The 22,973-nt window shown below is 55.1% G+C and overlaps 1 protein-coding gene across 5 annotated transcripts in view; it reads right to left on the bottom strand.

Annotated features, from left to right (window-relative positions):
• Positions 1–5,163: 5,163 nt before the first annotated feature.
• Positions 5,164–22,973, bottom strand: part of TMCC2 (transmembrane and coiled-coil domain family 2) — a 39,124-nt gene continuing 21,314 nt past the window's right edge. For 3 of the 5 annotated variants that reach the window (XM_059057584.2, XM_067033333.1, XM_067033326.1), the window contains 3 exons: positions 8,228–9,168; positions 6,894–7,029; positions 5,164–6,631 (listed from right to left, as the gene is read on the bottom strand). In XM_059057584.2, coding sequence (XP_058913567.1) covers positions 6,320–6,631; positions 6,894–7,029; positions 8,228–9,168 — 1,389 coding nt within the window. In that variant the 3' untranslated portion in view covers positions 5,164–6,319. Of the gene's footprint in view, positions 6,632–6,893; positions 7,030–8,227; positions 9,169–17,599; positions 17,961–18,057; positions 18,271–22,973 lie in introns of those variants that run through there. The other 2 variants (XM_067033335.1, XM_067033336.1) reach the window with 2 other exon arrangements.

Below are 22,973 nucleotides of genomic sequence, written 5' to 3' on the forward strand. Positions count from 1 at the left end.
CCATGTATACAAAAAGCATTGCTAGCTGTGAGGTCTTGGATAGGAAAAGGGATTGATAATTGCCATGACTTTGGGCCAGGGAGGAGGGGTCTCCCCACACCCTCAAAATCATACCTGAGCAGATGATGGCTGTGCGTGGAAGCCACCTCCCTTTTAATCTCACAGCTGCCAAGTGGAGAAGAGAACCCTGGCATTCTCTCATCTTCTGCCTCGCTCCCGGGGGAAGGTGAGAGGGAGGGCAGGAGAGCCTCTGCAGCCAACCTTGCTCTTCGACTCACCTCCAGATGCCCTCCCCCCAACCTGGGCATCCAGCAGTGAGGACTCCCCACGGTTAGAACACGGGTCACGACTCCTCTGTCTGTGCGCGTTCCTGCTCACAAACTTCACCCAAACCAAGCCACCTCTCCACCGCACTGGGAGCCTGCCCTTGAGTCTGCTTCACAGAGATACTTTCTGGATTTCCCAGAAACTCACTAGCCTCGGCAATCTCTCCATCCTAAATTCTCCATTTGTGTGGGGGTGGGGACCCTAAGGCCCAGAGAGGTTGCATGACCTTCTCAGTATCACACAGCATAGTTGAGTGTTAGCCCCCAAGTCCCTAGACTTCCGGATGGTCCCAGATCTTCCTGAGGAGAATGCTCCCCCTTTCCCTTCTCTCCCCAAACTCCCCTCACCTTCCCTTTCTCTTTCACGCACAAACAACCCCTCTGAAACCCCCAAGTCCCATAAGTTCTGGAGTGGGGTGTTCCCTTCCCCTCTTCCCTCTCCTTCTCACTGGAGTGGCCTTAGAAGCCCCTTGCCCAGGTATCCTGCCCTCTGGGGAGTAGTGATGCCTGAAACACCACATATCCCTTCAAACCATGTAATGATGCCTCTGTCTCACCTGCAAGCCCAGAACCTGACCAAAACTATCTGCTTGGGACACTCTCCCTTCTTGCCTCTTGCCCATCCTTCAGTGCTATGAGAAGCCTCCCCAAAGGTCCCTATCAGAGTGGAGCTCTCCCTCCCTGGACTTCCCACCCCATCCCCTGCTGCAGCATTTATCTCTTCCTGCCTCTGTACTAGATGGCTGTGTGTGTGTGTGTGTCCCCACTAGGCTGTGAGCTCCATGAGGGCATGGACCATGTCTTACTTTTCTTTGTGTCTGCGTGCCTGGCTCAGAGCAGGTGTTCAAAACTGCATTTTTTGAATTTCAATGAACCTAAGCCTAGTGGTTTGGGCTACAGGCTACCTGAACTATAGGCTGCCCATCTCTGATGAGAGCTCCAAGACCAGCAGAGAAGGAAATGGAGAGGAAGGAACGGGACCCCTGGTCCCCCCTGGTCAGCCCCTGGTCAGCCCCTTCTTCCTCAGCATCCATGCTGTCATCGCTCAGGTCTTCCCATCCTTGGCCTGGCTGGGCCCTGCCTGGCTGAGAAGATGAGGAGGGGACCGGCCAGAGACACATAACAGGTCTGTGCTGGTGACTTGTCTCTTGCATGAGTTTATTTAATGCCCAATTTCGTGGGAAATCTTCTCCTCCTCAACTCCACCTCAACTCTGGGTGCTTGGGGCTTGGCTCAAGTACAAAAAGAACAAAGGGACCCAAGAGAGTGGTACAGAGAGAACTCAGCCTTCCTGTAGGAGCCCAGAGATCAGAGCGCCCAAACCAGTTGGAGACCCAGATCTTTCTAAAGGGTTTACTTTAGTCTTCTCTTCAGTGAGCTGAAATCGCTGCAAGAATAACCAGAGTAAGGCAATCAAAGGACCTTTAGGCTGGGAGGTTGGGGGGCAGCAGGGTCCAGGCACCCAGAGCTGGTGGAATCTCCTCCAGGTGCTTTTGTAAGCAGAGCCAACTTGGTGGGTGGCTACCTGGGCGCAGGGGCGTGGCCAAGGTGGTCTATCGAGCACCCCTGGGCCTCTCATCTTGAGTTAAACTTTGGAAGGTGGGGAAACCAAAGACAGGGATCGGCTACCGGGAAGGGAGGGCTCTTCTGGGAGGACCCGAGTGTGGGAAGCAGTGCCACCGTCACCGACCTAGACTGTCCTTCTAGCTAGCTGGGTGACTCAGGTCCTGCTGGCAGGTCTGGATGTGCTGGGACAAGTCCCAGCCTTCCCTCCCTCTCCACCTCTGTCCCAGCACGCCTGGTGGAGGCCGAGCCTCCTCCTTCCAGCCCCACTGGGGGTTGGCTACAACCGTTCAGCCTGAGGGGCCACTGCCAGCCACTTTCTCAAGCCCTGCCCCAGGCCTGGCCCCGAGCAGGTCAGAGCCCTGTGTGGGGACCCCAGATGGCCCAGCAGCATCCTGACAGTTGTCTCCCTTAGAGAGAGAGAGATCTGGGAACCTGGGGTGCAGGCAAACATATTTGACATCTCCTCTGAGCCTCATGAACGCCCTGCCGCTTGGGCAGCCCAGGCATCCTTATTTCGACGAGGAGACGGAAGCTTGCAACCTCACCGTCAGCGCTGAGTGGCTGAGCCTCCACTCAAACCTGGGCCTCCTGATGCCGATTCTTGAGCACACACCTGGGCCCGTGGTCTGGAGGAGGCTGGGCCCCAAGCACAGATATACTCACAGGACCCGGGTGGAGGCAGCCGGCCTTGGCCAGGCAGGCCTCATCCAGTCCTGCCTCAAGCCCTGGGACTGGGCCGGCTTTGTCTGCAAGTCCTAGAGGAAAGGTGTCTGGAATAAGCAGGCTCTCAGCTCGCAGGGAAGGGGATCTGTGAGGGCCTCTACTGAGCCTTCCGGAGTTGGAGGCCAACACCTCCTCAGTCACCCTCAGCCTTGCTCGTTTCTGTAGGGTCTGCCTTAGACGACTCTGAGCGGTTCAGCACTTGAACATCCCCTTGGCTTCAGGAAGGAGGAGGAGTCATAACTTGCCTTGGTTAGTCCCTTATTACGTTCTAGGCACCAGGCTAAGGTGTGACACGCAGAATGTCCTCTCTCCTGCACCCCAAACCTGTGAGTCAGATGCCATTTGCTTTCCTATGGGCAGAGGAGCAGGCTAATCTGAGACTGGAAGCTTGTCTGAGGTCAGTGGCAACGCTGAGGCTGGAGCCCAGGGCTGCAGGCTCCAAAGCCCAGGCTCTTACATTGGAAACTTGACCTCACTTATGGGCCCCGTCACTGACAGGGGTCTGCCACGTGGATCCATCCAGGCGTCCCGGTTAAAGCTCCCCTCCTCTCCCACCCCGTGGCCCCAGGTCTTTCCTCCTTTCCCTCCCCTTCCCCCCAGAATCACCCTTGAGTCACCTAGAGTGGTGGGTGTCAGGTCACTGCCCTCTGCCCCGTGCCTTCTGAAGGCTTTGGTGTGGGCCCAGGCTGCACCTGCTGCAGTGCCACCATTTCCACGAGGCTGGCAGGGAGCACCAGCTCTGCACGGACACAGCAAACATGGCACAGCAAATACGCCGACTCCAGGCCAGCCAGCTGCCTGCCAAGTGCTGCTGGAGCACTACCGTCCCGAGTCCAAGCAGAGATGAGTTCTCAGCTGCCCCCAGCCTGGGCCACTGAGGCTGTGGGAGTGTGCTGGCCTGGCTGGGCCCTCTGGACCCCAGCTGTGGGGCTGGGACCTGCAGGACAGACCCCCGGGGAGAAAGCCTGGCTGTTGGTCCTGCAGTCTAAAGGAGGGTGGTCCCCTGCAGAGGCCAACCGGACTCAATGACTCACCCTGTGACCCCTGGCGGGAGAGGCAGGCAGGTCCAGATTGGAGCAATTTGTCCCCTTTTCACAGAGTGGAGAGAGGCTCAGACATGAACCAGGAAGGGCAGTGACAGAGGAATGAAACCCAACTCCTAGTCGGGGCCTGGGCTTAGCAAGAAGCCCCTTGTCACAGAGGCAAATACAGGGTCTGCCTGTTCCGTGCTTTTTGGCAGAAGATGGCTCTGTAGCTGGAGCTGATGTTCCCCTCTCCTAGGGCTGTTTACTTTGCAGCCTCAGGATCAGCTGAGAATGTCACCCCCCCCCAGCCTCCCTCTTCCTTCCTCCCTTTCAGTGTGGACTGTGGCTGGCAGTGACATTTAAGAACCAATGCAGGGAAGGCACCTGACCTTGGGGAGGAATGTGAGAAATGTCTGCAGCCTGGAGCAGCCACCCCCCACCTGGGGCCCAGGAATGTGGGCTCCTGACCCAGAGCCCGTGGCCCCCAAGGGAGGCGTGCGTGTGGTTGGAAGAAATGGGGGGTGCAGGGCCCAGGAGTGACATTGTTGGAAGGCCCTGTAAGGTCCCCTGGTGAAACTCCTACCCGGTTATAGAGGGTGAAGATGAACCATCAATGCTGCCCTCCTGCCAGTGCCAGCACAGCACCCTCTCTGATCCAGTTAAGGGCACAGTCCCTGCCTCCTAAAGTCCCCTAAAGCCCAAGGTCATGGATACATCTGTAACTTGACTTCTCAGACCTACAGAACCACAGAATGTCAGAGCCCTTTGAAATTAGCAGCTACTGCATCCATCCATATTACAGATGTAGAAACTGAGGCCCAGAGAGATGGGAATTGGCCACAGGCGCACTAATTATGGGCCAGGGCTCTGGGGTAGGTGCTTTCCCTACAGCCCTCCTGCTTTCACGAACTGGGGGCATCTCCTTCTCACAGCAGGGAGACTCAGGTGGGCCCACTGAGCTCCCACAGGGTTCCTGCTGGGAATCCAGTGCCTTCTGTGGGTGCCCTTAACTGTCAGGGGTGGGAAATACAGTCACAGAGCAGACACTGAGGGCCTGGTCTCTATGCTCAAGGCAGGTGATCTCTGCTCTGGCTGGACAGAATTGAAAGGCCAAGCTAATGCCAACAGATGCTAGTCTTTGGAGCTGAACCCTAAGAAAGTGAACAAGGACTCTGCTGCCCTCCTGTGGCCATACCTGGGCATGACTGCTGTCATCGAGGCCTCCAGCTGCTTATGTTCTCCAAACTAAGGAAATCCCTCCCAATTCCCCTCCTCCTAGAAAGCACTCCAGGGGGGCTGGATGGGGTGGACATCATCTCACCTCCCTATCACCCAGGCCAGAGCTTTGGCTGTGGAAAGCAAATGGGAAGGGTGGATGACGCTTTGTTCAATGTCAGATCCTGCAGGATGAAGGCCGCAGGCCAATAGGTGAGGCCCAGTCTGTGTTACCCAGAGTGCTTGAGTGTTGGGAGAGACTCGGTGGTTTCCATGGAAACAGCCTAATCCACCAACGCTAGATGGGATGGTTTGAAAATTTAGAGGATATTTATTTCTCGGGAAGGTCCACAACAGCTGGCAGGCACTGCCCTCCCCTGTTCCAGGGGATTTCTCTCTCCTTTTCCGAGAAATCCCCTCTCTTCTTGGAAGTGCCCTTGGGGAGGCTGGGATGTGAAGAGAAACCATACACAACACTCCAGAGCCTTAAAAAAAGGAAAGCAACAGACAACCTCCCCCACACAAATACACACATACAGAATAAACAGACATATAAAAGAGCCTGAGGCGCTGCTTGGGAGAGTGGGGCTGGGTGGCTCTGCCCCACTTCCCCCAGCCAGGAGTCTCCAGATCTAAATGGCATGGAAGTGCCTGACAGCCAAGCAGCAGCCCTGGCTTCAGAGAGAGGACCAGGGAGGTGGGTGGGTGGGGACCTCTCCCTGGAGCTCAGGGGGATAAGGGACAAAGGAACAAATAAATAAATAAATAAACAGAACCCTAAGAGCTTGGGCTGAGGCTTGGGACCCCTGGGGCCTCTTTCCCTGAAAAGAGCAGATCCAGGGACAGGCAGAAAAAATAACAGGGAACACACAAATCCAAAGCCACACCCAACTGGCCTCCAGAGCCTGCATCCTTCAGATCCCAGAAGGGCCCAACCCAGAACCCAGCCTCAGCCCAGCTCTGGAGGAGGGAGGGGTGAGCTGGGGAGCATCCCTGGGGCCAGTGGAAACTCTTGCCTTCATCCTGACCATCTCCACAAAGAGGGAGCCGGAGCTGCCTGCAGCGTGGGCTCTTCCCTAGGAAAGCCGAGGCATGGCCCTCTCCTGCCCCTCTTCTCATTGGCCTTCCTGACCCATGGCATCTGCGTCAGCGGGGAGGAGCCCTTGTGTGACTGTAAATAATGAAAACAGTCCATCTGGGTGTCCTCTGCTCCATTTGGCCACCGATGCCCCCACCGCCTCCAGGCAGGGCTACACTTATGGCTCCCTTCAGGCCAAAAGGGAGGAGGCACTGGACAGAAGAAGCAAGGACAGAGAAGGGGGCAGAGGTTGCTGGAATGGACAGTTTGGGCAGGAGGCCAAACTGGACACGTGAAGAAGTCCAAGGACTCGGGAGCCCCAGGGTACCCCCGGAGAAGCATGGCCAGCTGGGGGCTGGGGAGAGCACGGGGTCGAGGCCGGCCGCTCAGCTGGGCAGTAGCACGTGCTGCAGGAGGTAGGTGAGGGAGTCCCAGTGCTTCCAGAGGAGGAAGAGGACAAGGACCAGGAGGGCAGTGCTGGTGATGCGCAGGCGGGTCTTCATGAGGGGTGTGATGAAGTTGGCGAGAGTGGACACGAACACCAGCAGCACGGCCATGAGAGCCAGGATCACGTTGATGAACTTGCCCAGCAGCGCCCGTGCGTTGGCGTTCTCCACGCCCTCCAGCTGCACCACCTGCTGCTGTTGCTGCTGCAGCTCCAGCTTGGTGACCCGGGTCAGGCAAGACTCCACAGCCTCCTGCAGGGACACAGGGGTGGGTGCATTGGCGCTCAGGGCGGGCAGACCCCCAGCCTAAACCCTAACTGCCCCTCAGACGAGGTGACAATGCACAGGGTGCCCCCTCCGAAGGCCAGGCAGGGTAGAGGGTGATCAGCTGCAGCTAGGGGCCCGGGTCCTTTCATGATGACTATTTGGGGAGGACGGTGAGAAGTGGAAGTCTTGATTAAGGGGAAGCGGCGGAACCAGCCCACTCCCAGGATTCCTCTTGAGGCTGCTGTACCTGGATGTCCCGGGCCCTTTCGTAGGACTGGTAGGCCACCTTCTCCTCCATGCTGGCCAGCTCCTGCTTCAGGTTGGTCATCTCATTCTGGTGAAGCTCGGTCAGGTCGTTGAGCTGCTCCTCCAGCCGCTCGTACCTGGTGGAGGGAGAAGGTATGACACCAGTCCCAGCTCCCTAAGCCTCTTGTCTCCCCCCAGAATCAATTTCACTCATTCTCAACAATGACTCAACCCACCCCAGGTGTCCAGCCCTGTCCAATTTTAACAGCAACAACAATGAAAGCTACTACGTACACAGCACTTCTTATATGCAGGCTCTGGGCTAGGCACTTTAGTCACATTATCTCATAGGATCCTCCCCACAAACCTTCAAGATAAGTACTAGTGTCATCCCCATTTTACAGAAGAGAAGACTGAGGCATAGAGAGGTTGAGGAACTTGCCTGAGATCACAGAGCTCATGAATGGAGGAGTCGGGGATTGACTGACTTCAACTACCTCGGCCCTTAAGCCCTGGGCTAATAGGCTCTCCTGGGTACCAGGGACACAGGGATATAGAGACACAATCCCTGCTCTGAAGGCACAAAATATCAGATGACTATTATGGGGGGGTGGGTAGTTAGTTTTCAGGCAGGTTTCCCCCTCAATTTTCCAAACCTTCTTCACATATATAAAGAAGAAAAAGTGCTAACGAAAGAAAAGATCCCCAAGAATCCCAAGGAGCAAGTGCCAAATGCCACACGAGAGGCACAGAGCAACAGCAGAGCAGACAGAAGGAAAGGAGGGGACAGGCTGACTCAGGAGCCTCGGCTGGATGTTCACGTGGACCATGCCAGACACCTACATACGGTGACTTTACAGGTTTGGACTCAACCCTCACAAACCCTACGAACAGGGATTCACGTTATTCCCGCTTCACAGATGAGGACACCGGGCACGAAGAGTATTAAGAACTTCGTTCAAGGTAAAGAGTAAATAGTAGAGCTGGGATCTGAACCCAGGTAACTCGGCTCCAGAGTCAGTGCTCTTAGCCAGAGTCTCTCCAGAGAAAAGGCCATGTATCTGGCTCCTGCCTCAGTTTCCCCTTTTGTACAACAACCATGTAATCATCAAGTAGGGATGCTCAACGCTCCTGAGACAGGCAGAGCCTTCCTTCCACAGGCCCCGTAATCCTAACTTGCAGCTGCCCTGGAAGCTGGTGGAAGGGTCCTGGGAGCCTCTTCCTGGCCCCTTCCAGCAGCCCAGGGCCCTTGCAGATGCTCCGTCTGCTGCTACCACCAAGTCTGAAAGCCGGTGCTTGGCCCCTCTCCCCAGGGGTGGCCCGGGCGGCACACACCTGTAGCGCTCCTCCTGCAGGCACTGGGTCATGTAGGTGTAGTCCCTCTGCAGTTGAGCCTTCAGGTCCTCCATCGAGTCCTCCAGGTGGGATTGGCCCTCCTTGATCTCCCGCAGCTCTTCCAGCACAGCATCCAGGCTTCCGGCGGCTCCGTACAGCAGGTTAGACTTGGGGCTCCCCAGCGCCGCAGCGGGCCCGGCCCCCGAGTTGCTGCCCGCCCCGGCCGAGCTGGCGCTGGCGCTGGAGCACTCATCATCGCTGCCGTACTTGGGGCTGGACACGAGCGTGGCACTGCCGCTCAGCGCCCGGGCCGCCTCCTCGGGGGGCCCGTCGTCCAGAGGGTCCTTCAGGTGGGCGATGTTGTCAGCGCTGCCAAACTTGTTCCGGATGAGGCTGGCGAACTCCCGGGGCTTGGACACCACGGCCGTGTGGGTGGCCTGTGAGAGGCCGGAGAGGCTGCCCTTCACGCCCTCCACCACGCCACCCCCAAAGCCGCTGATGCCGGCGCGCATGTTGGCGCCCACGTCCTTCAGGCCCTGCTGCATGTCCCGCAGCACATCCTTGGGCTGCCGCGACGGCCCGTTCTGCTCGATCTCCTTCAGGCGCCGGCAGTAGTGCTCCAGCTTCTTGTGCAGCTGGGCGATGGTCTGGGCCGACTTCTGGTTCTTCTTCTCGAACACCTGCTTGATGCGGGACACCTGCTGCTTGTCGGCGTTGTTGGCCAGCTTGAGGTACTCCGCCACGTTGTCGTCCCGTGCCTCCTGCTCGATCTTGATCTGCTCTGTGATCTTCAGGATCTTCTGGTGCAGGTGGTCGATGGCGGCCTTGGTCCGCTGGGGGTCCGGGGCCCCGTCTGGCACGTCCAGGCTGATGGGGCCATCGGTGTCACCATGGCCAGGGCCGCCAGGGAGGCTCAGGGCCGCGAGGTCCCCCTTGTCGACCTGGGGAAGAAGGCAAGCAGAAGAAGCGTTAAGTCAATCAGGAAACCAAGGGAGGGGGCCCACAGGAGTCTCTCGTGTGTCCCTGGACGACTCCGGACTTGGTTTCACTGCCTGGAAAATGGATGCAGGATGAACAGGAAACGTTAAGGAAAGAGTCCGAAAGAATAACGGCAATGACAACAGTATTCCCTCACAGCTGCCATTTAGGAAGGGCTTGCACATCTGCTATTTCACCCAATCCCCACAACAACCCTAAAAGGCAGTCTAGGCAGACCTGCTCCTCATTTGGCCCAGAGAGTTCAAGCAAGTTGCTCAGGGACAAACAGCTTCAGGAAGACAGAACTGGCAGCCCAGAACTCTTTTTGCCCCATCACATGCACCAAGCAGGTCTGAGGCTTCGCTGCAGTCACGGGGTTATTTCTCAGGGATGAGACACACTGTCCCTCTGGACTCAGCCCTCCATAAGGCTCCTGCCTGGAGCAGGCCTCTCCCTCAGAGCTGACCAGAGCCTACACTTGGGCCCCATGCAGGAACAGGAAGCACCCTCCCCACCTGGGCTTCCCCAGTGTAGCTCAGCGGACCACCTGCCTCAGCGGACACCTCTCCCAGCCCTGCCCTTACCTTCCAGCTCCCTGGAGTCATAAGCAACCTCTTCCGCTTCATAACGGCGGGAGCGCCCGGCCCTGCCTGGTCTCCCAGGACAGGGAGAGGAGCACACCCCCACCTGCCTGCTGGCTGGGTCCCCAAGGGCTCGAGTCCCAGAAGTAACCCACAGGCCGAGGGAAGCAGGGCCCAGGCTGGGGGCCTGGGGGTACCAGCCATCCAGCGTGGAAGGAGGTGAATGTGTAGGAGGGAGAGGACAGCGCCTTTTCCCCATAGGCAGGCAGGCAGGCAGGCTTCCTGAGTGCATCAGGGTGGCACAAAGAAAGGAGCAGAGAGACTGAGAAAGGATAGGGGGCAGGGAGAGAGGGGAAGGAAAGGTCACAGAAGATAGGAAAGATGGGAAGCAAGGTCGGATGAAAGCAGGCGGGCCTGGAGCCCCACTCTCCCAGGGCCGGACCCGCCTCAGCCTGTTGGAGGACCACTGTCCACAGCCGAGTCACAGTGTCTTATCTCCATGCAACAACGGAAGCAGCAGGAAATGGCTCAACCCCATGTATTTTTACACACAGCACACCCCGGCCCGGGTCAGATATTCGCTCCTTTTTGTGTATGTGGGGGTGGGGGCAGGGTGAGGTACACATGGGGGAAGGGGTTAAACACAAAGAAAGTGGCCCCAGCTCACAGCTCACGCACCGGAAGCAGCCCGTGCCAATTACAGGCAGAAGTCACTGGGCTCCATTTCTGCCGAGGTGCAAAATTATTGGCAAACACTGTTAAAAACAATAGCCCTGCCAAACTCAGGAGCCAGGGGAGGGTGTCTCCTCTGTGGGCTTCCTCTTTGGCCTTTTCAGGTCCCAGTTCCACTGGGGATGCTGGGTACAAAACCCATCCCTTCCCATACCTCCTGAAGTCAGGACTTTCCTCTGACATGTGTTTTGGGTCTCCCCGCATGTCCCTTTGCCCTCTGCCAGGTGCTGATACCTTCAGGACCTTGTATATCAGAGGAGCCAATGCCACAGTCTCCCTTAATGACCTGTCCCAAGGTCTACTCGTTGCAGCAATCTGACTTCAAACTGCATCGTGCAGTGAAACCCCTTCTTCCTGTGCTGTTCCCTGCGGTGACGGCAAACACCCCATCTCTCGATTTTCCTGACCCTCAGTATTCCCCCCTGTAAAATGGGGATAATCATATCTACTCTCAGGTCTTTGGTGAGGGTTACACAAGATGATGTCTAGCGAGTACTCGGCACGGCTCAGGCAGACAGAGACACTCCTCGGTGCTGTCTGGATCTGGCAGCACAACATTTGTTGTGTGTGGCGGAGGAAATGAAGTTTATTTAAAAGATTATACTGAAAAATTTGCTCAACATTGATGCTATGAGACAAAATTTAATTCTATATGCAACACACAGCTTTTAATATTAAAGAACTTGACCCCTTTATAAGGTCGCTGTGCTTTCCAAAGAGAGTCAACACTTTCCCTTTCTTCCACTCTCTTTGTGGGAGAAAGAATATCCATGAGTAATTCTGCATTTCCTGAGATGAGCCTGAGAAGGTTTTTTCCATCTGCTTTACATGTCTTATCATTTGCTGAGTGTTCTCTCAGATTTGGGAAGTAAGTTTTCTGTCCACCTTCGTCATACCTGGTATTGAGGAATGCTCCGTTTTCATCATTGTATTAGTGACAATATAGGGGTGGGGTAGAGAGGGGGAGTACCACCCAAGTGCCATTTTTAACCAGAATTCTTACTTAGAAATATTTAAATTTTTAAAAAGTAAAAAAAAAAAAAAAAAAAAAAGAATATCCAGAAAATGAGTTGGGATCTGGCTGCCTCACTGCCTGATGCTCAGCTAGGTCATAGGCTCATCGTTACAAAGAGACAAGCTTCGGTCCCACCTACTTGGAGGAGTGTGGGAGGACCTAATGAGACATGGACTGTGAGAAGCAAAAGTGCTTTGGACTACAAGGGAGTGTAAAAGAGCAAATTCCCTGCCTGTCCTGGCTCCAGTCTGGCAGCTTAGAGCCTTTTACCCCTCAATTTGGTGGCTGCCTGGCTTACAAATAGAAAAGCAGAGTTGAAGCTGGCTGTGAAATCCCCATGAATGAGAGAACAGACACTCCGCAGGGCCTGGTGGTGAGCTGAAGTGGGCTGGAGTGCCACCCGTTTCCCCACCGCCCGCCCCACTTCTCTGCCCTGGGGCCCAGACTCAAGCCTGGGGTTCCTGCGGCAGGACCCCAGCTCCTTCCTGCCCCTCCACTGGGTCTACAACGCCTGGAGCCTCTGGCTGGCTCCAGTCACAGAACATCCCTCTTTGTCCCTGCCCCCAGGGAGTTCTCCACTCCCTCCCCTCCCCAAGCTCACCCCCCAAAGGCTGCAGCGCCCTTTCCGGAGGAAAGGGAGACAGGGGACCAGGGAAAAAGAGCCAAGGAGGCTGCAAACAGACAGGCAGAGGTACAAAGAGGGATTATGCTTTAACAAAGGAAGGAAAATTAGAGCATTAGAAGAAAAAAGATGAGAAAGCTGTTAAGAGGGATGAATCAAGCAGAGCATGAGGAGAATGAGATTCGCTCACAAAAAGTAAAAGAAAGGACTTCCCTGGTGGCGCAGGGGTTAAGAATCTGCCTGCCAATGCAGGGGACACGGGTTCGAGCCCTAGTCCGGGAGGATCCCATGTGCTGTGGAGCTACTGAGCCCGTGCACCACAATTACTGAAGTCCATGCGCCTAGAGCCCGTGCTCCGCAGCAAGAGAAGCCACCGCAATGAGAAGCCCGCGCACCACAACAAAGAGTAGCCTCTGCTCTCCGCAACTAGAGAAAGCCCGTGCACAGCAATGAAGACCCAAAGCAGCCAAAAATAAATAAATTTATTTTTTTAAAAAATGGGGCTTCCCTGGTGGCGCAGTGGTTGAGAGTCTGCCTGCCGATGCAGGGGACGCGGGTTCGTGCCCCGGTCCGGGAAGATCCCACATGCCACAGAGCGGCTGGGCCCGTGAGCCATGGTCGCTGGGCCTGCGCGTCTGGAGCCTGTGCTCCGCAACGGGAGAGGCCACAACAGTGAGAGGCCCGTGTAATGCAAAAACAAAAACAAAAAAGAAGAAGAAGAATCGCAATGAGACAGGATACAAGGCCCGTGCAGGGCAATGGAAAGGGCACTAAGTGTGGAAGCAAACACCGGTTTAGAATCCTGGCTCTGTCACTTACCAGCTGTGTGCCCTTAGATATGTCACTAACTTTTCTGGGACTCAGCTTTCTCATCTAGAAAAAGGGAGTATTTCTACCCACCTCAATGGATTGTCAGAGGATAAAATGAGACCATGAAGGCAATGATCACAGTACAATCTCAGGGCACACAGCAGGTGCTCAAAAACAAATCACAATCAACTGACACTTCACATCCACTAGGACGGCTATCATTTAAAAAGGAAAATAACAAGTGTTGGCGAGGATGTGGGGAAATCAGAAGCTTCACACCTTTGCTGGCGGGAATGCAAGATGGCGCAGCTGCTGTGGAAAACGGTTTGGAGGTTCCTTAAAAAAATTAAACATGGATTTACTTTATGACCCAGCAATTTCACTCCTAGGTGCAGCCCCAAGGAATTGAAAGAGGGTATTAAACAAGTATTTGTACACATATGTTCACAGCAACACTATTGACAATGTCCACTGATCGTTGGATAATGGGTAAGCAAAATTGGTAGAGTCACATTTTATAATCTTAGTTGATTATAAAATGAAGGAAGTACTGATAGAGGCTACAACGTGGATGAATCTCAAGAGCACTACACTAAGTAAAAGAACACAGATACTAAAGGCCACATATTGTACAATTCCATTTATATGAAATGTCCAGAATAGTTAAATTCATAGAGACAGAAGGCAGACTAGTGGTTCCCAGGGGCTGGGGAAGGGAGAAATGGGGAGTGACTGCTTAATGGGTACAGGTTTCCTTTAGGGATAATGAAAATGTTCTGGAACTAGATAGAGGTGATGGTTGCACAACCTGGGTGTGGAAGGCCAGGGCCCTCAATCTGCTGGCCTAGGTTGCAGGGCCAGCCCATGTCCTATTACAGAGTGGGTCTGCGGGAGGGTATCTGAGTCCTCCATCTTATGGGCACATTTTTAACACAGCAGAAGCTCTAGCTGGGACTTCCCTGGCGGTCCAGTGGCTAAGACTCTGTGCTTCCACTGCAGGCAGGCATCGGGCACAGGTTCGATCCCTGATCCGGGAACTAAGATCCCACACGCTGCTCAGCACAGCCAAAAAAATAAAAAAAGAAGAAGAAGAAGCTCTAACTCACTCACTAAAAAGAGAAGCAATACAGATCACTGAAGTCCCAGTCACTAGCAGGTGAAAACTCCCAGGGTCCCCCAGCCTGGAGCACGGCAGTGGGTGGGCTGCTGTTCCTCTCTCGAAACTGTCACAGAGCCTCACTCGGCCCAGGCCACCCAGCCCTCTGTCCATGCCTAGCCACCAGCACCATGGCCTTCCCACCCCACTCTCCTGCCTTAGAGGGGTCAGACACTCTGCAGGCGCCTGACCCCAGGAAGAATCCCTGTTCACAGGGGGGCAAGTTCTAAGAAGAGAAGAACCGTGGAGAGTGGCCCATGATTTTTCCATAACCCCTATCTACACAAGGCAAACCGGAGGCCAGGTCATGCTCCCTGCTGAGGGTGGCCACCAGCCAGGGCTGAGGGCACTGACACTGTTCTACACAGACAGTGATGTCCGAGAAGTGCTGATGAATGTACTGGAAGAGCCAGAGCTGGGACGTTGTCAGAAGTGTCTGGGGCACAACTTTCCCTATTCGTCTCCCTGCTCTGGCGAGACACACCCCTGGGAGCACCCCCTCCATGAGGCTTCACAGCCCCTCAGACTCTTCTCCCTGCCCGCTTCCAGCAGAGCTGAGTGAAGCCGGATTAGGCGCTCTGCCAGATTACAGGGCTCCCACCTCCTCTGGGGCCTGAGCTCACATCTCCATGTTAACCCGGCCAGACATGGGACATGGGTCTTCCTCTCACACACTAGCCTGGCAGCCTGGGTCCCTGAGGCAGACACTGTTGGGACGGAAGCATCCAGGCTTACATGAAGCTCCTCATTGCAAAGGGGAAGGACGCTAGCCTTGTAAACTGTGAGATGTGAAGCATGGGTCTATTTCTCCAGCAACAGTACAAACACATCATAAACATGCTTCAAGATGGACCATATCAACAATCACACTTGCAAGGAATGCGTGCTCCACACCTGTGCTCCCAGGTTCCCAGGAGACCGCAGATGGCCCCCAGCCTGTGACTCCCCTCCCCCAGGGACAGGCAGCCCCTTCCTACATTTACAAAGTGCTCCTGTCAGAGTCCCCAGAGCAAGCTGACACAGAAGATGATTCCTGTCCTAGCTACCTGCTCAGGGGTTGGAAAGCCAACACTAAGGTCACTCTTGGGGAAAAAAAAAAAAAAGGAAAAGAGCTTTGGGGCTCCTATGCTTCCCTTTAGGAGAGCAGGGTGGCCCTGTCATGCCAGGACAGGTGGCCTGTGTGTCCCCTCCCAGGGTGGAGAGCAATGGAGTCAGGTGTCAACCCTGCTTTGTCTGTGGGTCTGACCAGATGGGCTGAGGTCCATGCAGGGTGCTGCTCCTGGGCTGCAGTGACTAAGAGCCCCGCAGGTGAGTGTGAGAGGCCCGTCAGGCCCGGGTGACTCAGCAGAGATGCTTCCATCTGCTGACTTCTGGCCCTGTGACTCTGATTTGAACACCCTTCTCAGGATGGAGAACACACAGATTCCCCTCTTCTACTAGTTCCCTGAGGGAAAGGGAGGTAACCCAGGCCAGGATGGAGAGGAACAGCCAAGGCCAGCTAACACCCCACCCCCTGCCCAAAGAGGCAGTGTGACCCTACAGTGAAGCTGGGAGGGAGGCAACCTGACATCTCCCACACCAACCTGATGTTCCAGCCAGAGCAGACTGGGGAGCTTACGCCAACCATTGGTCCTTAGCCAGGGGCTGCTCCCATTCTCCCCGATAACGCAGGCACTACAAAGCCTTTCAACCCCGGCTCTGGAGGCATCAATCACAGCTAACCCAAGCCAGGTGGGGGAGGGGCGGGGAGGAGCAGGAACGGGCAAGGGGGGTGGGGAGGGGAAGGCACCACCCCATCCAGCGGTCCCACTGGTGCCTGGGAGCCCAAGTGGCTTTTCTCCAGAGGGCAGGGAGGCAAATGCTTAGGTAAAGGGGTACACGTGGAGGAGGATATATTATATATACACACCTGGGTCTGCTCACTGGTGAAGAGTAAGATGAAAAACTCCCGCAGTGAGACCCCAGCTGCCACACGAGGGATTCCAAGGCAGGTGCGTGAGGGACCTGGCTCTTCCTGCAGTGCCCCTTCCTCGTTGCATGAGTGCCCTCAGCGGCTTTACAAGGAATTTTACGCTGCTACAAGGGACTGCAGGGTGCAGAGTCCATACAGATGAGGAAACTCACTCTCTCAGCCTTTCATGCAGCACCTACGATCTGCAGGCAGCCGGGCACTGGGTGGAAGCTTCAATCAGCCTCCTCTTGCAACCAGCAAGTGCTTCCTCCCACCCTGATCCTAAGGGTGACTCTTCCTGGCAGAGCGACACTCCTCTCATCTAGCCCTCGGATTCCAGTCCTTTCTGATAGGTCCACCCCTTGGTTCTGGTCAAAACGACACCCTCGGCTCAGCCGCCTCATTCCCTGCCCTGCTGAGAACAATGCCCTTTTGTCCACACAAATGTCCTGCCGTGCTGCCCCCTCTGCCTTCTCATACCCACACCCTGGCTGGAACCCCGGAGTTGCCCTCCCACCTTGGCGCCTCCTTTATTCTCAATCCTCCAAATTCTCCCAAAGCTCCAAGCACCCAGCAATTTGCTCCTTCCGGACCCTCCTACCGGGGTGCTCACTGGCCCTTCACATTCCTCCCTCCCGGTCACTGTTTCTCTGCAGACAGGGGCAACCACAACCAGGAACACCCCTTCCGCTTAATTTCATGTCAGCTCCTCTGGCCCCATGCGGAGTGACGTCTGGCCACTGGTTTCTGTAGGTTTCTGTGCCAGGGCTCCCTCACCCAACCCCAAGGGCCCTGCCAGCACCCGCCAGCCTAAGCCTGGAGGCCTGGTGTTCACCCCTCCTCCTTTCTCCCATCTCTATAATGGAGAGAGAAGAGGAGAGGGGGCTACAACCCAAGAGACTGGAGGGGAGCACCGACCACCTGACGAACTGCAGAAATGGCTTTCTTCCATCCCCCAGCCCCACCCCCATCCTTACCAGGGCCTCACCTGTGTAGGTACCGCTTCCCAAAGCCGTGCTGGTGATGGGGTACCAGGGGCCCTGAGGCCCCAGCTTTCTGCAGGCTGTGCCAGGCCCCCGGGATCACAGTCCCTGGGCAGCACTGGGCTTGCCAAGGAAAGCCGGGGTCTGCGAGCAGGTGTGCCGGAGCTCCCAGGCTCTGCAGCCGCCATCTCCAGTCTGAGGCCCAGCCTGGGGATTAGGGGCGGATTGCGCTGGGAGATTTCCCCCTCCCTGGGGCTCACGGCCGCTCCTTCCCATCTGGGAGGAGAAAGGGAGGATCACCAAGCGGGTGCCCTCCTCCACCCTGCCCATCCCCAAGTCCAGCTGTTGCCACTATGAGTCCAGTGTTCATGAAGACATCCAGGTGTGACAGACAGCAACTCCTGCCTGGGGGGCAGGTCGGGGAAGCACGTGGCAACACGTGCACCTGCATCTTTCACCCAACCAGATGGATGCTCCGCCCCTCCCCTCCCCTCCCGTCCCCTCCCTTCCCCTCGCCTCATGCACGCACACAAATGCCTCTCACCATCAGAAGCCCCTCTCACAAACAGGCACAGTCCCATCAACTCCCTTCTTCAGCCTCAGAAAAGAAGTGGACCTCCTAGCCAGGCTTCCAGGATGGAGGCGAGCTCTTCAAAGCCAAAAAGGCTGGAGCCTGGAGGGGACTCCTTGGCGGATGCTAACACAGCCAGCTCAGCCTGCAGTCTTCTGCTTCTTTCCCTGCTGCCCTGCCCACAGGCTGAAGGCACCATCACTCCCAAGGCTTCCTCCCTACTCTAATAACTGCCTGGAGGAAGCAGACAGCAGTCAGCCTCACCAGGGGACTTCTTCTTCTCTGAGATCCTAGAAATCGACTTTCTGCTCTGGACACCGCTGCCAGCTACTTCCCCGCTAGCTTCGGCTTCCCATTCGTCACACACCCCCTCCACCCCGCCCCGCCCCCCAGCAAAAACACCCAAGATAAAACATGGATGGCAAACTCACAGCCTTCTCTTCCTCCTTGGACTTCATCATGACAGTCCCAGCAAGAAATCCCGTAAGAGGCCAGCAGAGGGGGCCAGAGACCCACAGTTGCGGAGAGCAAGCTGTGAGGAGGGTGTCGGAGTGGCCAGCAGAGTTCAGGGGTCTGCTGGTTCTCTCTAAGGGCAGCTTCCCACAGCAGAGTCACCAAAGACGACGCAGATTCTGCACCCACTTGAGCCTGGTGAGAGACTCAGGGCTTAAATATTAAGGATCGGCATGGATCACGCTGACGGGGCGGCCCAAATTCAAGAAGGTGCACAGAGATAAGGGCCCAGTACTATCTCTAGGGCCCAATGCCAGGGACCTCAGCCAGAACACCAAGAGCAGAAGTCCCCACACCCTAGGCTCGTGGAAACCTTACAAACATTTGTGGTGGCAATGACTTGGGGTTTGTGAGGACAGGGGCCTAGCAAGGGCACAACACTGAGGTCCCAAGTTCTGGGGCCACCTCAAGCATAAGCAGTCAGGGACATGTGGGGTCAGGGACACTTCTGGCAGCTTCCCACATCTGTAAATGACCTCCCGCCTATGGTACTTGATTTTTATCTTTATGCTTTGGGCATGTGCACTGTTCCTCTTGCATAAACAAGTCTTAGGTCTTAATGCTCCCAGGAAGGCAGTGATCAGATCTTAACTATATCCGGGCCCTTCACTGTGTCTAGCATAAGACTGACCCTCCCTAGTACTGACGTCTGTAGATGACTGCCTGATCTATCCCACTGAGCTGAGATGGAAGGCAGTCCATCTACTGCAGTCTGTCCTAGGTAGCCACAGAGGCGGCCTGGTCTTCTCACACTCAAGACATCCCTCCTCTGCACCCGTCCCCACCACCGCCCAGGATCCGCCAAGCTAACATTTGTAACCTTTTCTTACAAGCAAAACGGGGGGGAGGAGAAAAAGGAGAAGGCAGTAGCAGCAGGAGCCCAGAGGTGAGGAGGAGGCTGAGTAAGCCGAGCCCTGGGGCTCTCATGACACCTCACAAGGTCTCACTTCCCAGCTGCCCAGGATCATGAAGGCTCAGAAGCACCAGAAAGAGGTTCCTTGGAGGCCTCACTGCACCACCAAGATGACCCTGAGGTGGTATCTGAACCCTAATGGGAGGGTTCAGCTCCCCTCCAGGGACAACTCACCCATCAGCACAATAACTGAAGAGCAGGAAAAAGGGGGGTGGAGCTCAGGGTGAATCATTAGTCTGCTAAGAGAAAAGGGACAAACAGGAACCAGGGGGATGTCTGCCAGGCAAAACAGCAGGAGAGAGGTCCCTTTTCCTCTAGAGTATGTTCTTGTCTTAACATGTCTGAAACGCTCCCAAATCTGCCAAAGATGCAGAGCTTCCTGCTCTGGGGGTGGGAAGCAGGAGCCCAAGATGCCATGATGCGGTGGAAAAGGTGATGACCAGGGTCTGGGTCTCAGCTCCATACCTGCTATGGGAGCTTGGTCGAGTGAGCACAGGCTCTGAGACTCAGTGTCTATCACTGCACTGGGAGGAATGCATGAAGGGATGGGGGGCTTGGAAAGCCCTGGCAGGAGAGGAGTGTGTTTCAGGAAGACACCTCACTCCCTGGGGGCAGTTTACACCTTTTGGCCCATGGCAAAGGGCTCAGGTCAGAAGGCCTGCTGTGACTCCTCACCCCGTCACTCATCACTCGCTAGCAATGAGGCCTCCACAGGCCCTGTACACGCCTCTTCACAACTGCAAGACGAGGCGGCAGCACCCACAAAGCAGCAGTCTGGAGAAAAAGGCCTCAGGGATGAGACCGGTGGCATCTGGAGCTGGAGGAGAGGGTGGGTGAGCTGAGCCCTGGCGATTCTCTGCAGCTCAGCTGCAAAATCCTACATATGATCCTTATCTCCCAGGGCTGTAGGGAGGGATCAAATGGGAACATGAGTAAAAATGTCTGACACATCGTAGGTTTTATTGAAATAAATGACTAACGACCCAGCAATCCCACTACAGGGCATATACCCTGAGAAAACCATAATTCAAAAAGACACATGCACCCCAATGTTCACTGCAGCTCTATTTACAATAGCCAAGACATGGAAGCAACCTAAGTGTCCATCAACAGATGAATGGATAAAGATGTGGCACATATATACAATGGAATATTACTCAGCCATAAAAAGAAACGAAATTGAGTTATCTGTAGTGAGATGGGTGGATCTAGAGTCTGTCATACATAGTGAAGTAAGTCAGAAAGAGAAAAACAAATACCATAAGCTAACACATATATATGGAATCTAAAAAAAAAAAAAATGAAGAACCTAGGGGCAGGACAAGAAAAGACGCAGACATAGAGAATGGACTTGAGGACACGGGGAGGGGGAAGGGTAAGCTGGGACAAGGTGAGAAAGTGGCATGGACATATATACACTACCAAACGTAAAATAGATAGCTAGTGGGAAGCAGCCACATAGCACAGGGAGATCAGTTCAGTGCTTTGTGACCACCTAGAGGGGTGGGATAGGGAGGGTGGGAGGGAGATGCAAGAGGGAGGAGATATGGGGATATATGTGTATGTATAACTGATTCACTTTGTTATAAAGCAGAAACTAACACACCATTGTAGAGCAATTATACTCCAATAAGGATGTTAAAAAAAAAAAAAAAGAGGGGCTTCCCTGGTGGCGCAGTGGTTGAAAGTCCTGGTGTCCTGCCAATGCAGGGGACACAGGTTCGTGCCCCGGTCCGGGAAGATCCCACATGCCGCGGAGCGGCTGGGCCCGTGAGCCATGGCCACTGAGCCTGCGCGTCCAGAGCCTGTGCTCCACAACGGGAGAGGCCACAGCAGTGAGAGGCCCGCATACCGGAAAAAAAAAAAAAGCAAGAAATGACTAGTCCTGAGGCTCCTTCACATGCGTATGTGTACACACACACACACACACACACACACACACACACACACACACACACACACACACACACACACACACACACACACACACACACACACACCACAGTTATTCTAGGAGGTGCCTGGAAGACTCTGCCTGGGACAGAAAAAGCCAAAAAGTAGCTACATACAGAGCAAAGTTGAGAGTGGCAGGCAGACACAGGAAGAGCTGCAGCTGCACTAAAGCGACAGGCTATGGAAAGACATTAGCCATAGCCACCAAGCAACTGTCCCTGGGCAAAGAGAAGTGCTGCTGGGTAACTGCCACCAAGTGTGCTTCCTGGCAAGTCCTGGCTGCCCTGCGACCTCCTCTTTGGCCTGGCAGAGACAGGCTCCATCTGAGCAGGGGACAGGGCAGTTGCTGGCCCTTCGCAGGCTCAGGCAGCTGAGCCAAGGCAGGCGTCTCTGGCCACACTCTTTCCACTCTCGCAAGTTAGTCTGAGCCCAGGGCGACAGACGGGCTTCCGTCATCCTGGAAGGGGACCCCGGAAGGAAGCCTGGACCCTGAAGGAAGCCCAGGTCCTGTATGCCAGGCTCTCCTCGGCACGCCCAGCAGGTTTCAGCCCTCTCTTTCCCTGGGTTCCCCTTAATTTCGTTTTTTATTCCTGTTCCCCTCATTTTCGTGCAGTGCCCCTTCTTTCTTTAATACTCTTAAATATTAAGTTTTTTCTTGTCTCTTCCTTTGCCATTGTTATTACTCTTCAGGTCCCCACACCCGCCCCCACAACACACATTCTTTAAAAAAATCTTCCTTCTTATTTTTCTTTCTCCTGGGGGGTGGGGGGGAAAGCACAAACCACACACACATTCTGAAGGGTGGGAAACCTGAGAAGTCATAGGCTTCAGGAGCAAAGACTAATGCTGAAGAGCAGCTAAATTTAGTAGCTTCAAATACAAGGTGAGGTCTTCAAAAAATCTCAGGTTCCAAATATGCTGTGAAAATTTCCATCAGGATTCCTCCATGAAAGGCTGGCAGCTGCTCCAATGCTCACCTCTTGGAAATGGGGGTTTGGGAACTGGTCAGTACTCAGAGGTCCCTCCCCTAACACTCACTCTTACAGCCAGCCAGTTGGTGCATTTTCTTAGAAACTCATGTCACCAAAGAGCCCTGCTTCCCTCTGGGGACACACAGAAGGAAGGGCCATCTTCTTCAGGGTGAACTAGAGCAACTAAGGTGGGCGCATTTCCTAGGAGCATGTGGAGAGGTTCAGCCACATGAGCTGGAAAAGCAGACAAGAAAGGCCAGAGTAGAGAGCGCTGCAGGGCGTGCACACACCACACCACCTTGCAGCTGCTTCCAGGGAGGGAGGAGGCCATCTCTTTCGCCCATGGGTCCTTGGCCTGTCTAATGCCACGGACACTCCTGTTACAGAGTTCATGGTCATGAGCCAGACGCTGGGCAGTGGAGAGGACCACACGCCTAGTTCCCTTATAGGAAAATCAAATCTGGTGCCAGCTGGGTAGGAAAGAGGGATGATTTCCATGCCTTCTATAGCCACTCTATTTCCCTGGGGGAGGCGACACTGGGAACAGGCCTGGGAGAAAGTGACCCAGAGACGAAGCAGTGTCTCCTTTTTGGGCAATTTTTAGGAAGCAAAGCGCCCTCCACCCCACCCTATTGGCCAAGAATAATTTTTTTTTTTTTTGTGGTACGCGGGCCTCTCACTGTTGTGGCCTCTCCCGTTGCGGAGCACAGGCTCTGGACACGCAGGCTCAGCGGCCATGGCTCACGGGCCCAGCCGCTCCGCAGTATGTGGGATCTTCCCGGACCAGGGCACGAACCCATGTCCCCTGCATCGGCAGGCGGACTCTCAACCACTGCGCCACCAGGGAAGCCCCCAAGAATAATTTAGAACGACTCCCTTCTAAAAGCAGAGGACTGAAACATAGAATTCTTGGGGCGTCCTGCTGACTCAAGGGCTCAGAGCTTACCATGAGCTGATGTGATTCAGCGAGAAATGTATGTGACAGCAAAGCAGTCTG

Source organism: Kogia breviceps, chromosome 1 (assembly GCF_026419965.1).
Source record: "Kogia breviceps isolate mKogBre1 chromosome 1, mKogBre1 haplotype 1, whole genome shotgun sequence".
In the NCBI taxonomy this organism is placed as follows: Eukaryota; Metazoa; Chordata; class Mammalia; order Artiodactyla; family Physeteridae; genus Kogia; species Kogia breviceps.